General features: G+C 42.2%; 1 protein-coding gene across 1 annotated transcript in view; it reads right to left on the bottom strand.

The window, feature by feature from the left end:
• The window catches only part of RXFP2 (relaxin family peptide receptor 2), a 229,801-nt gene that overhangs the window by 18,658 nt on the left and 197,729 nt on the right, over positions 1 to 13,414 (bottom strand). The window contains exons 8-11 of the mRNA XM_043572916.1: positions 9,248 to 9,319; positions 8,596 to 8,667; positions 6,954 to 7,025; positions 5,841 to 5,912 (exon numbers count right to left, since the gene is read on the bottom strand). Of these exons, the coding sequence (XP_043428851.1) occupies positions 5,841 to 5,912; positions 6,954 to 7,025; positions 8,596 to 8,667; positions 9,248 to 9,319 (288 nt within the window). The remainder of the gene's footprint in view (positions 1 to 5,840; positions 5,913 to 6,953; positions 7,026 to 8,595; positions 8,668 to 9,247; positions 9,320 to 13,414) is intronic.

Genomic DNA, 13,414 nt, shown 5'->3' with positions numbered 1-13,414 from the left:
AGACTGAGTTTTAACTTCCGATGACACACAATTATGTGGGTAGCAGTGAATTAATCGCAAGGCAGATGCTTTTAGAAGTTTTAGCTCTACAAAACATATATTTGGACAGAAAAAGCTCCATGATCTCTCTGCACATTTTTCAATAAGCCTGATCATTCTAGACATTAGTATTTGTTTCATCTGCTCTAGAAGTCATAATTTCTCAAGGGATAATAAGCATCTTTGTTCCTTTGTTCAGTCATGATTAATATTATTGCAGTCATTCATTCAGCAAGCATTTACTGAGAGTTAACTATACGCCAGCCATTAGAGATAATGATCCTTGAGTTTACGGAGTTACAGAAAGCCCATTTGCTCCAAAACACACACACACACACACACACACACACACACGAAATCACCCAAAGAAAATAGGCAGAGAAATTAGCGTAGGCTAAATCCGTATTAAGCCCACTGTTTAATTTTAATTTGCTTTTGGCTTTAGGATAATGTTGGTTTTCTTAATTGATTTGGAATATCCGGGAGTCTGCGGGATTTGATTGCCACTAGTGAAAAAGAAGCCTCACTAGTCATTTAAATTTATAATCTTGGAAGAAGCAATCCTATTTTCCTAGTAGACAATGCTACTTACAGTTCTCCTAAATTTTTTAATGAAGAAAATGTCTTCTCTGGAACAAAATCAATTTGATTTCTAGGCAGAAACCTGTAAGACATGGTGAGAGTCAGCACTGTTGGTTTGTGTCTGCGGTAAGAATCAGTCCTCATTGGGAGATGCCCGTGATCCGCGTGTGATTTCTCAAGGCCTCCTGTGAAGTCTCAAAGTGAGGCGTGATCTGGTGTGGAGCACAAGGCAGGAGTTTCTCGCCGAGGATATCTACGTGTTCTCTCCAGGAAACGCTAGCCATAGGTAATGTGAGGGGCTGAGTGTGGTCTCTAAGGCTGCATTTGGTTTCCATTCTGATGGCTTCAGAAAGCGTTTACTTCCCAACACACACGTGATGTCAGATTTCGACCCCGTTAATACTTAGAGCGGGGTTTGCCTTGTGTAAGGCATATTCCTTAGGAGAAGGCCAGAGAGAACAGAGCTTGAACCCATGGGGCCACAGATGGATTTTAAATGTGGTGGTGGTGAGGGCACTGGTTTTACATTTCCTTTGTCTAGAAATGGAATTCTTCAAGACCTCCGGTACAAAGAGGGGGTTGGCAGCTACCTGCCCTACAGAGGCGAGCTCGTGAGTATGACAGTGATTCAAAAGCTACACGGGGCTGTAAAATAGAAAGTGTCAAGGTAATTTGTTGAGTTTACCAGTGTTTTCTCTCATTACCCACGAGAAAAAGAGTCAACTATTTGCATCTTCTGAGTGGGATAGCCCCTCTTTTCTCATTCAATATGCTGGTCTGTAATCTGACTGATAAATATGTAGCCTGGCAATAACCTCGTCTCTTAGTTTGGTGAAAAAAAAAAACAGTGGTTAGACTACTACAAATGAATATACTCCAATTTTTCTTTTCCAACCACCTGTGCAACCACCAGACATTACTAACTGCTTACTACACGTGGAAAACTACTGGTTAAAACGAAAGCAAAATTCTTGTGTTTTTTTCACCAGTGCAAATGTGGCGTAACCAACCCATGGGCACCGCCCCCGCCCCAATAAAAAAAACAATCAGCAATCCAAATCACCAATCAGAATCTTTGGCAGATCAAAATACACTAGATATTCTTCCCTAAAGAGTAAAATTATCATTTTTTTTTTCTTTAGAGAGAGCGACAGACGTCAAGGGATAAGTGCCCCTGGCAGTAAGCACTCATTGTAGAGCTAAGCATTTTCTCACACATGATCTCATTTCCTTGGTTATCACGGGGTTAGACACCAGCTCGGCTCAGCTGAGAGGATGCAGTGAAATAACAATTGCCCTCAGCAAGAAGGGGGACAGCTGGAGACCTAGCTGCTGGGCAGCTCAACTGAAGGCTAGGCCCACCGTCAAAATCCATCAACCCATGGGTGCGTTTTCTAGGAGTGTAGTTCCAGACCGAGGCTGTAAATAAAAGACTATTTTAAAATTCCTTGTCAGTGTTTTCTTTTGACTTCCAAATCTATCGAGTTTCCCCTTGTTCACTAATTTCCATTGTATACTTACAGCACTGTGAGTGAATTGCATGACAGAAAGGTGGAATTCGTAAGACATTTTATTCCATTGCCTTCCAAATCCCTAAAATGCACGGGGGAAAGATATTTTTAATGTTTTTGCACGAATCACATGTCTGGAGGTGCTTTTCGTGGCCATAACAGTTCTGAACTTTATTTACAGAAATTTTTTTTAACGGTTATTCATTTTTGAGAGACGGAGAGCGACAGAGCATGAGTGGAGGAGGGGCAGAGAGAGAGAGAGGAAGACACAGCATCCGAAGCAGGCTCCAGGCTCTGAGCTATCAGCATGGAGCCCAACGTGGGGCCCGAACCCATGAACTACGAGATCGTGACCTGAGCTGACCTCAGACACTTAACCGACTGAGCCACCCAGGCATCCCTGAACTTTATGCTTTACTTCATTTCAGTGTTTATGCTTTCTTCCCAATTATTACAAGGTTAATATAATTAATATTGTGCTTCTTTTCCCCTTCCAATTAATGTTAGAGCTTAATAAAATTGAGGGAAAGGGCAGCTCAACATTTAGTGAGTGTTTCTCTCTGTGCCAGATACCATGCTATTAATTATAATATTGCCACCATAATAGTGGCAACTACATTTATTAGACTTTTATGGTGTCAGATATTGTTCTCAGTGCATAATCGTGCTCTTGCTAAATTGGTATTATCCCTCCCCCCAACATATAAGGAAAGTGAGGCTGTGGGGAATTCACTTAATTTCTGGCCACGCAGCTGGTAAGCAGTAGAATTGACCTTCTCACTCAGACGTCTCTCTATCTAAAGTCTGGACACTAAACCATGCGTCATAGATCCTTCCATTCTCACTTTCCCCTGGCCGCAGGTAGATACTTTTGTCTCTATTTTGGATTAAGGAGACACTCAGGCACAATCATCGTCCAGATACTAAATCCCAGAGTCAGGCATCTGTATCCCTCTGCCTGATGACCGCAACCGCTCTTTCTGCTCTGCCTCTGAGACCCCGATGCTGAGTGTTAGCGCTGCTCCAAGGTGGCTGGGACAGCCCTCAGCGTCACCTGGGAACTGCTGAGAAATGCAGACTCTTGGACTCCGTCCCGTTGCTACTCTAGGGCTGAGGCCTTTTCATCGAGTATAGTTAACATACAGTGTTATATTAGTTTCAGGTGTGCAACATTTCAGGTGCTTCAGGGCTCCCATACAACAGCTGGTGCTCATCACAAAGGTCCCCCCTACTTGGTCCTCTTGGCCTATTTAACCCCTCCCCCCACCCGCCTTTCTGGTAACCATCAGTTTGGTCCCTGTAGGTAAGAGTCTGTTTCTTGTCGCTCTCTCTTGTTTTTTTTTTTTTTTCTTTGCTCGTTTGTTTTGTGTCTTAAATCCCACATATGAGTGAGATCGTATCGTATGTGTCTTTCTCTAACTGACTTATTTCGCTCAGCATCATACCCTCTAGCTCCATCCACGTCGTTGCAAAAAAAGGAAAAAAAAAAAAAAGGACTGAGGTCCTAACAAGGCCTCGTGTTGTTTGAGGAGCGCGGGAGCTGTGACATTCTGCCCGCGATCCTTTGTGACAGCGGCATCCTACGTGATCAGAGACCCTCCCAGGAGCGCTCTGACATTACGGCTTCCAGCGGTGCGGAGGAATGAGGAAGAGGAGACTTTCCTGCCAAGTCTCCTAACCCCTTTTTATAGTCCGCTTCTTACAATCTTCCCCATATATGACAATAGCTGTTTTGCCGCCTGTGAACATTTCTCATGTTAACGCTAAAATCTCCAGTCGTGTGTCATTTCCTTTTAAATCCTGTTTTATACCCATCCAGATGGTCTGGTAGGAACTTGATAGTTTTTTTCCCTCTGAAAATACTGTGGCTAAAAGAGTAAACACTGTATTCTCTTAAAAGCCCAAATATTGCTCGGTGGGATGGGAACAAGTGTTTTTCACACTTCACAAGTATAGCAGCAAGGACTTGGCGAGCGATCGCCCTGCTGATGGCAAGTGAGGGAGCGGGAGCCTGGCCAGGGTATGGGTTTTCCTTCCTGTAAGGGTTTGTTTGGGTCTGACCTCTCAGTTCTGTCCTCTTGGTTTCAAGGCCCTTTCTCATGTGTGATGGGACAATCTTATTAATGATATTTTCACTGGGTGTCTTTTTTTCCCCTCGTGTTTGAGGGAGCCTCAAATCACGACTATACCAGAACCCGGGGCTCTGATGCTGGTTCCCGCTCTCCTCCTGGTTGCTGATGCCCATTGGAGGAGAGGCAGGCTCGGGCCCTGATCTTTTTCTGCTACCTTCACTCTTTCCTGTTTGCTTGGTGCAGCTATGCTCTTGTCTTTTCTAAGTTTTTTTTTCCCCCCACCTATTCTTAACAAGTATGATTCTCGTGTTTTTCAGATCATTATTTCCACTTCAGGAATGGCACACTTACATGAGACCTCTATGGCCTTAGAAGTCTTTGATAACAGGTATGTAAATAAATAAAAGTCCGTATAAACATAAGGACCCCTAAGAGTTGTAGAAAGTAATTGTGAGGCTAGCTCAGAAAGGACCAGAGGCTGAGGTGCTATAATTTTATCATCCTAGGAGTATCGAGTTTCCTGGTTTGACAGTGAGAAGAGTTCTGCGGGACAGTACAGCCAGCATTTTACAGGGCAAGAAATCACTGTGGGTGCCAAAACTGCCTGTCTCAGGAGACCTTGAAGATGAAGGTGACAGGGAGGGGTGAGTAGTGGTGGTGAAGCCATGAATTAACTTAAGTAGATGTTTTAAACAAGTATTGGTTGAAAGCTAACAAGGAGTGGACACGGTTTAGCACTTTGGCTTAACAAAGGTTTGTTGAGCAGTTATTATGTGCTGGTTGGTGTACAAACGCTGGGGTATACATCACAAGGTGGGTCTCTGCCCTCACAGAATTTACAGAATGGGGGGGGGACAGGCAAGATGGTGACAGTAGAACCGGGATAGGTGTGTAGGGAATGGGTGCCGTGGTGGAAGCCTGTCCATGGTACAAAGGAGTCACAGAGGCAGTCACTGTAATTGGTTGGTGTGAGAGCTTCCTAGAGTGGATGTTTACGCTGACTTTTGGAGTTAACCAAAATTTTGGAGTTGACCGAAAGAATAAAGGAGAAAGACTTTTCTAATTGAAGGAACAATATGTGCTCAGGGAACTGATTATAGCAGTTTGGTGCATCTGGAAGGAAGGCACATAGGAGGAGCCGGGTAGTAGTCTAGATGGAGGAAGGGATACAAATGGGGGGGTCTTGGGTGCTCAAGGGGCAAGTCTGAAGTTAACTTGCACACCCATGGGAATTCTCAAAAGATTTTTCTTTTTAATTAATTTAATTTAGTTTTTTTAACGTTTATTTATTCTTGAGAGCGAGAGCGAGAGAGAGAGAGAACAAACACGAACGGGGGAAGGGCAGAGAGAGAGGGAGACACGGAATCCGAAGCAGGCTCCAGGCTCTGAGCTGTCAGCACAGAGCCCGACATGAGGCTCGAACCCACAAACCGTGAGATCATGACCTGAGCCGAAGTCGGACGCTTAATCACCTGAGCCACCCAGGCACCCCTCAAAAGATTTTTAAACCAGGAAATAACATAATCAGATTTCAGTTTTGGAAAGATGGGCTTTTTTATGGGCTTTTTATGTAATCATGAATTAATTTCAGGGCTGGTTTCCTTAAGAACAAATTAGCTCCTAAATGCATACTCACATCCAGTTGAGTTGAGGCATTTGGGCACACATCTGTTTGGGAAGGGCCTCTAAGTAGTTATTAACCATAGACCTTTGCACAAAGAAGATGTTAGTTAGAAACGAAAGGATATGCCCCTTTAAGAACAGCACTTTTACTGTTTCCACAATTTGGAAACTTGCATGCTACAATCAGTATAGCAGGATAAAAAATAAAAACACAACTACTTCTTCAAAACGGTCTCTAGATATATGTATAGCACAGATAAGAAAGCACATGTCAAAGAGGCTGAGCGCAAAAGTATGATATATAACCTGGGAATAAATATTATGCGCTTTAATTTTATGAGATCAAACAAAAGTATGTATTGAGTAATAATTTTGAAGTTCATGGTAATTTTCCTTGTAAACTTCAAACTTGTAATCATTTCCACATCCTACATCCAAAGTTTTTTCTTAAGGGAAACACAAATCATTTACAGTATTAAGGGGCCACACTGGAAACTGCATTAAATCTAAGAAGCGATCGCAGGGGGCACTGGGGGAAAGAAAACAACCCATCAGCATGTTAAGTTGCACGATTAATTTATGATATTGTGGTCCCTTTTGACAAATGGAAAAATAATGATGCCATGCGATGAACTATAAAGGAACATAATAATCCCCTGCTGATAAATCATTTCAGTGTATTAATAAACAGTGAGAATGTAATTATGAGAACAGCTCTGTCAGTGGGACAAAGGTTTTGGAATGTTTAGAGACTCTTGCTGGGCAAAGGCACATTTCCCTCTGTTAAAAATGTAGTCGGAGCTGAACTCCCAGGAGATTCTGATAGATTTAAATGTAGTTAGGAGATAAAAATGAATACTATCTTTGGTCAACCACTGCAAGTAAAACGTGCCTTAAGATTAAAGGAAAGTAAAGGAGATCAAAAATTAATCAACCAGTAGGTTTAAAATATACCACGAGCCAAGGCTAGGAAGTCACAGCAGTAACTGTGGCTGGAGATACAGGAAAGGTTTTGACTAATAAAAATGTTAACGGGCTTGAGGTTTTTAAAGCTCATTTTGCAAGCTAGTGTTAGATGTTGCTGCAATTCATAGGCAGATGTATTGAAGGGTAGATGAACACTTACAGGAAAAACAAGGACTTTAGTCCAGTAAACAACCGCTGGGAAATTCTGGTTATTGGATTGTCATCTAGAATTCTGAAAAAAAAAAAAAACCATATCAAAAATATTTCCACCATTAGAGACATCTGTGAAATGAAACCAGGAAACAATATAAAGCCCGTGACAATCCTGCCTCCCAACACCTGCTCTCCTCTTTGCTGCCCGTCCACACTTGGCTCCCCGTCCTCTTCCCTAAGAGTCCTTCCTAGCTCTTTCCTCCAAATCTCCACCACCCCCTGTCCCAGCCCTTATGAGGGGTGCGTCCTGATTGTTTTCTCTGACTGCATCCGCCTCCCATTGGACTTAAAGACCAGAGACAGACCCTTCACCTCTGGATACTTGAATCCAGCATAAGCTGAATTATTAATTGGCTGAATACAGGCTCCACAAATGCTTTGACCTATTGATTGACTGAATGAAGAGTGGATGAAAAAAAATTCATAGGAAATCACAAATGGTTCTTTGGTCTCATGGTGTTTCAATGATGCATTTATAAGGTCTGTACCAGCCAGCTCATTAGGAGCTTTGAGGATGAGAGCGTGAAAATACTCATATATTCAAATAACCATTTCTAACCATATACGGTATTTTCCTAGAAAGAAATAGACTAAGGGGGAAATATGCCTTCTTTTCTCCTGTTGCCTTTGAAGCCAGGTACCATTTCCTCTTACTCTCAGTGGTTCCTGAGAGTAGGATTTGGAGAAGGAAGTGACATTAGACACCTGCGATATGCCAAGTGCTCTGCATGTGGCAGTTTATATCTGCCTTGTGATTTAATCCTCACGCCATCACTCTTAAAAAGGAGCTGTGCTTCTAGTTTACAGATGAGAAATAAAGCAGCCCAGGAAGATTAAGAAAGTTGCCTGGAACATTAACAGAGGCCCACAGCATACACAGGATCTGGATAAAGTTGAAGTTCTGGCTTTTTCCACCAGACCAATCTGACCTACAGAAATGTCAGACTGAAACATCGAGCCTTCTAACGGGCCAATGTTCATTTTCCTGGTGAAAATACAAATATCTGATATGAGACTCCTCAGAAGGGAGCTGGTGGCTCAGCCAGGAAAGTGATGAAACACCACAAGCTACCATATCTTCAGAATTTTCTATGAATGCTCTGGAACTCTAAAAGGTCCCTAACTTGCTTACTTTCTAGGTCAGTGGGTTTCAACAGAGGTCCGTTGAAATGAATGTCTGGAGACATCTTTGGTTGTCACACCTCTGGGAACCAGTACCACTGGCATCTAGTGAGATAGAGACCGCAGATAATGCTAAACATCCCCAAATATGAGAGAACACCCCCTTCATCAAAGAATTCTCTAGATGAAATGCCAATAGAGCTGAGGTTGAGAAATGCTGGCATAGATCAACACTGGATGGACACATGGCTCAGAAAGCCACCTGGAAAAAGCACGGCACAGGTTCCTTTGCACACGACTACCATTTGGCATGCCATTATCTGAATTGCTTGGGTAATGTGCTCCAGATGATGTGACAATCAGAAAAATGAGTGTAATAAACAAGATACATAAATAGATGGAGACTATAAGCATATATAGTCTATCTGATCTATCCGATCTTCTGAAGGAAAAGCTAGGATACTTACAGCCAAGTTAGCTGATGTAAGTCTTTGAATACTCCGGGTCTGAGAGTTGTAATACAGTTGTGGCTGAGATACCTATAAATAGCATGAGCGAGTCAATTAGGCAAACTCAATACTTCATTTTAGTCACATATAATCAGAATATGAGCCGCTGATGATGATTATGGAGTAGGGACATCTGTTTCTGAAAGCACTCAGCTGGATAAGAAGATACAGATAACCACGAACCTGGTGTGTATGACACTGGGGACAGGACCAGCAAACTGGCCACAAATAACGTGTTGGGATATTATATTCTGTTAAGAGTATAAGAGTAGGTGATTTTTGCTTCTGTCACTTTTGGTCACATCCTTAGTAGACTAGCATTTTAAGAAAACAGATAGGTAAGTTAGCAAGGGTTAGAAAAAAAATGCTAAAATATTGTGGAAATGACCCAAACTTCAGAAGACAAGGTTAAGGAGAGCCTTTGTTTCTGTCTTCTGGTAAAACTAGGAATCTTTTAATAATTCCGTTAGGTTAATAACTCATCTAAGTACTTTCTGGTAACCTATTTCTCCCATTTTGCTATAGCCAAGTCAAGCCTTTAAAAAGTGCCATTTCTACTCTTTTAATCTTTACTTAAAATTGTACTCATAGTTGTAAAGAAGTTACTCACAATATTTGCAGATTATGTAATCCAAAAAATGCTCTCCGTGATATGTGCGTAATACAATTATGCTGAAGAAATCTGGTGGGAACGAGACAGAAGAGCCATGTGATTAGGGTGTAGGTACTTTATCGAGTTGTGGCACATAGTCTCCACTTGATTCATCTAAAGACAATTGGCGAAACTGGTTTATGAAGTCCCAAGTCCTACTCTTATGTCGGGTGGTGGTGGTGTCGCCCACGAGATGGCTGTGAAACTAACCAACGCTTGTCTCCCACTGGCAACCATGCAGTGAGATTTGGGCGTCTCTGGTCTGCCCCGCTGAGCTCCTGGGTGACGAGTTTGAGGAGGGACGTGGGCTCGTGTTGCGGTTTTCTTATTCTGACTTGCAGATGATGCTCCCCATGTGAGATGGGCCCGGGCCCGTGTCTCACTGCTGAGCTTTTTATTCTTTCAGCACAGAGTTCCACCTTTAATTCCCCATTTCTCTTCATTCTATTCCCATGAAAAAAGGAGAGGGCAAGTCTCATTTGTTTCTATTGCGAGATGCTGAGCGGGAAGCACAAAGGGAGTTAGTGAGGTACTCAAGGTCACAGCTGCATCCATAGTGGAACTGAGGCTCGTATCTCAACTTCAGCTCACAGGGTCACGATTTACTTACCCCCTGAAGCAATTTACCAATATAGCATTGATTCAATAATAGCACTGTTGGGAGTATCTAAGTAAAATAATTTCCATTCCCTGTGCTTATGATACAATGGGAGTTTAGCCTTGAATTCGTATTTTCTCAAGGTATTTAGGAGCAGGAAATATCCACACTAATAATAGTGACTAATGACTACATAGTGTTTTGAATGGCTTCCCTAGCTCTTATTTTGATCTGGTTCAGTTCCTAAAATCTCACACAACACTTCCTTAATTGTTAGGAGACTTCACTGCAAAACCATTAGTAGAACACGTGCTCCTTTGGCAGCTGGCTGTACTTTGAATTTTGTTATACTATAACTATTCTCTAGCAAAGCTTCCCAGCCTTTGAATTATGAAGCCATTATAGGAGTGCCAGGATATTGAAGCCCTCAGCCCTCAAGGTAGCGAGGTAAAGCTGATATCAGCTCCCAGTTATCAGCAAACCCATCCATCCCAAGTTCAAACCCAAGTGTTGAACGGATATTGTCATTTTCTCTGTGTTCCACCCAAGTGGCAGAGGTTGGTACTACAGCACACGCATTACATCCATAAGATACAGAGCGTCAGTTTCAATCTCACCAAGTAAACTTGAAACCCATTGAGACCTCGTGTCATTCCACCCCTTCTCTCCCCCCTCCCCACCCCACGTCTATGAGGAGATGCTTCCCATTACAGCATACATTGTCATTTGGTTTTAAAGTTCTGCTATGAATAGAATGAATCCGTACGGATCAATATCTGTTTTGGCATTTCAAAGCCCTTGGAGTGATGTAATAAAAATGAACGTAATGAGTTACAATAGTAAGTGAAAATAGAAAAATAATACAATGCTATAATATACATAGGTTGAAGTTCCTCTTAAACATAAAATTTACTACCTAACTAGTGTTAGTTATATTTTATTACAGATAATGAATGCAAGGGGCACCTGGGTGGCTCAGTAGGTTGAGTGTCTGACTCTTGACTTCAGCTCAGGTCATGATCTCACCATCCGGGAGATGGAGCCTTGTGTGGGGCTCTGGGCTGACAGGGCGGGGCCGCTTGGGATTCTCTCTCCTTCGCTTTCTGCCCCTCCCCCACTCGTGTGCGCCTGCGCACGTGCTTTCTCTCTCTCTCTCTCCCAAAATAAATACATAAACTTTAAAAAATATAATGAATTCAAAATTGCCATGCACATTTTACCTACATGTTGTCAATCTTGAAGAGATGAGCGCGGTCATAAATTGTGCATTTGGCTCCGTGCTTTCCACCTGCATGACTCACTGGACGTGTGCAGCCTATCTGCCTTCCCTGACATGAATTGAGACCCCAACACCTTATTTACTTATTTTTTTTAACGTTTATTTATTTTTGAGACAGAAAGAGACAGAGCGTGAACGGAGGAGGGGCAGAGAGAGGGAGACACAGAATCTGAAACAGGCTCCAGGCTCTGAGCCATCAGCACAGAGCCCAACGCGGGGCTCGAACTCACGTACCGGGAGATCACGACCTGAACCGAAGTCGGACCCCCAACACTTTAAATAAGGAAGAGCCTCTAGTCACCTGCTGGGCTTCAGCTTGCTGGCACCTCCCAGAGAACTGGAGCTCCAAGTCCCCTGTCTCAGACTTAGGCTACTGAATTTTAACTTGATCCTGTAGCGTCCCCTTGCTTCTTTGTAGAATAGTAGCTTGGTGACTACGAGGGGAAATTGGGAACCGTAACAGTTTGGCAAGTGGTGTCCTCTTTTTATTCAGAGCCGAGATGTGAGCCCATTTAATATACTTTCCACTGAATGGCTTTTCTAAGAATAACTTACTGGTTCATGAATTCCTGCTGTTTCAGCTGTCAGGACTTTTCAAGCAGAAACGCCAGGAATTTATGTACCTGAAACTAAAGCAAATAAATGCTTTAATGACATGCATGTTTATAGGCTATTTTTTAATGCAACATTTTGTATTCATGAGCCAGGCAGACTCCTTGAATTATATTTTGTTGCCAATGGTTGTTTTGAACTAGAACCATGTTTAAGAAGAAATTCCTAATTTATGTAAGGTTTATGTCACAATGAGGAGGAAGGCTGCTGCTGGTTTCCATGGTAGTGGTGATAGAGTAATATAGTCACTGTTAAAGTCTATTTTATTTCTTTGAAAGGTCATCTTAAATCTCTTCCCTCCCCCCCCAACATTAGAAAGGCTTGATATTTTTAAAAGATTATTAAAATGAATAATCTGACCAATAGTAAAAACATTCAGGTAAGTTCAACAACATTTATTCATTTGGCAATTAAAATTTCATTTTGATTTATGAACTTATTCTTCTGGTTGCCTAAATGACCTCAACCCACTGACTATTTAGAACATTCTAGACCACAGACTCACTCAACGTTAGAGTCAATGATCTCTTAGGATATATTCCAGTTTGTATAGTAAGATGTGCTTGACGTGGGTTCTGGGCAAAATCACAAAACAAGCTATTTAGGAAACTGCCTGTGAATACCTCAAGAAGAAAATGAACAGGGCACTTCATGAGAAACAAGTCATGTCAGACTAACTTGATTTTCTTTTTTGAAAAACTGATCAGTCCAACACCAACAGTGGCTGACACTGCTTCTATGTCTAGCATGCATTGATCAAGTGGCTTTATGATGCGTTTGTGGCCAAAATAAAGAATAATACACATTGCTTGAAGGACAGTGATGAAGGGCTCTGGAAAGAGTATTTGGCACTGTCCTCTTCAATATTTTACTCCACGATTTGGGTAAAGATGGTTCATCCAATTTTCAGGTGACAGAATGCGGACCTCTCAGCAGTCATATTCATATTTATATGAATATTCAGCATAGTCATAGTGAATATGTTGAATTTTCCAAAAAGTTCATTACAGTCTGATAAGAAAAGCTGAACCGAACAGGTTGAAACTGAACAGGGTTACATTTATGGACCTACAACTAGCTCTCAAATGCCAAGTGCACAGATGCAGGATGGAGACGCCATCACTTTGCAGAAACACCTATGGCACGGGATGGGGAATTTTAGAAGCATGACCGCTAAGAGTTACGGGTATGAAATAGCCACCAAGATATCAAATGTAAGCTTGGAGCATATAGAGTTTAGAAAAGAAGTCTTGCTAGCTTTCGTCTGTCCGTCCCCGCCCATGTCACAGTGACAATATTACATTTATTCTAGATACTACGTGGAAGGCAAGTGTAGGTGACCATATACAGATTAATGTGACCAGGATGATGATCCGATTTGAAACCACATCCTTTGGGGGAGAAGTCTGCTGGAAGAGACTCGTGTAATATGCAGCGTGATAAGAGCCAGCTTTAACTATTACAGTTAAGTAGAGGACTGATTGGGTGTGTTTTGAACAGTTTCATGGCATAAGTCTAAGAAAGATGGGGAGCTTTAAAGACACGCTTGGCAGTAGTAGATTTACATGACAGGACAAAATTTATTGGTGTATTCTTTGAAGTGTCTTCTGCTCAGCGCACCCTCATGACCTTCCTG

This window comes from Prionailurus bengalensis, chromosome A1 (genome assembly GCF_016509475.1).
Source record: "Prionailurus bengalensis isolate Pbe53 chromosome A1, Fcat_Pben_1.1_paternal_pri, whole genome shotgun sequence".
Taxonomy (NCBI): Eukaryota; Metazoa; Chordata; class Mammalia; order Carnivora; family Felidae; genus Prionailurus; species Prionailurus bengalensis.
The sequence above is the reverse complement of the archived record's forward strand: the minus strand, read 5'-3'. Positions and strand labels throughout refer to the sequence as shown.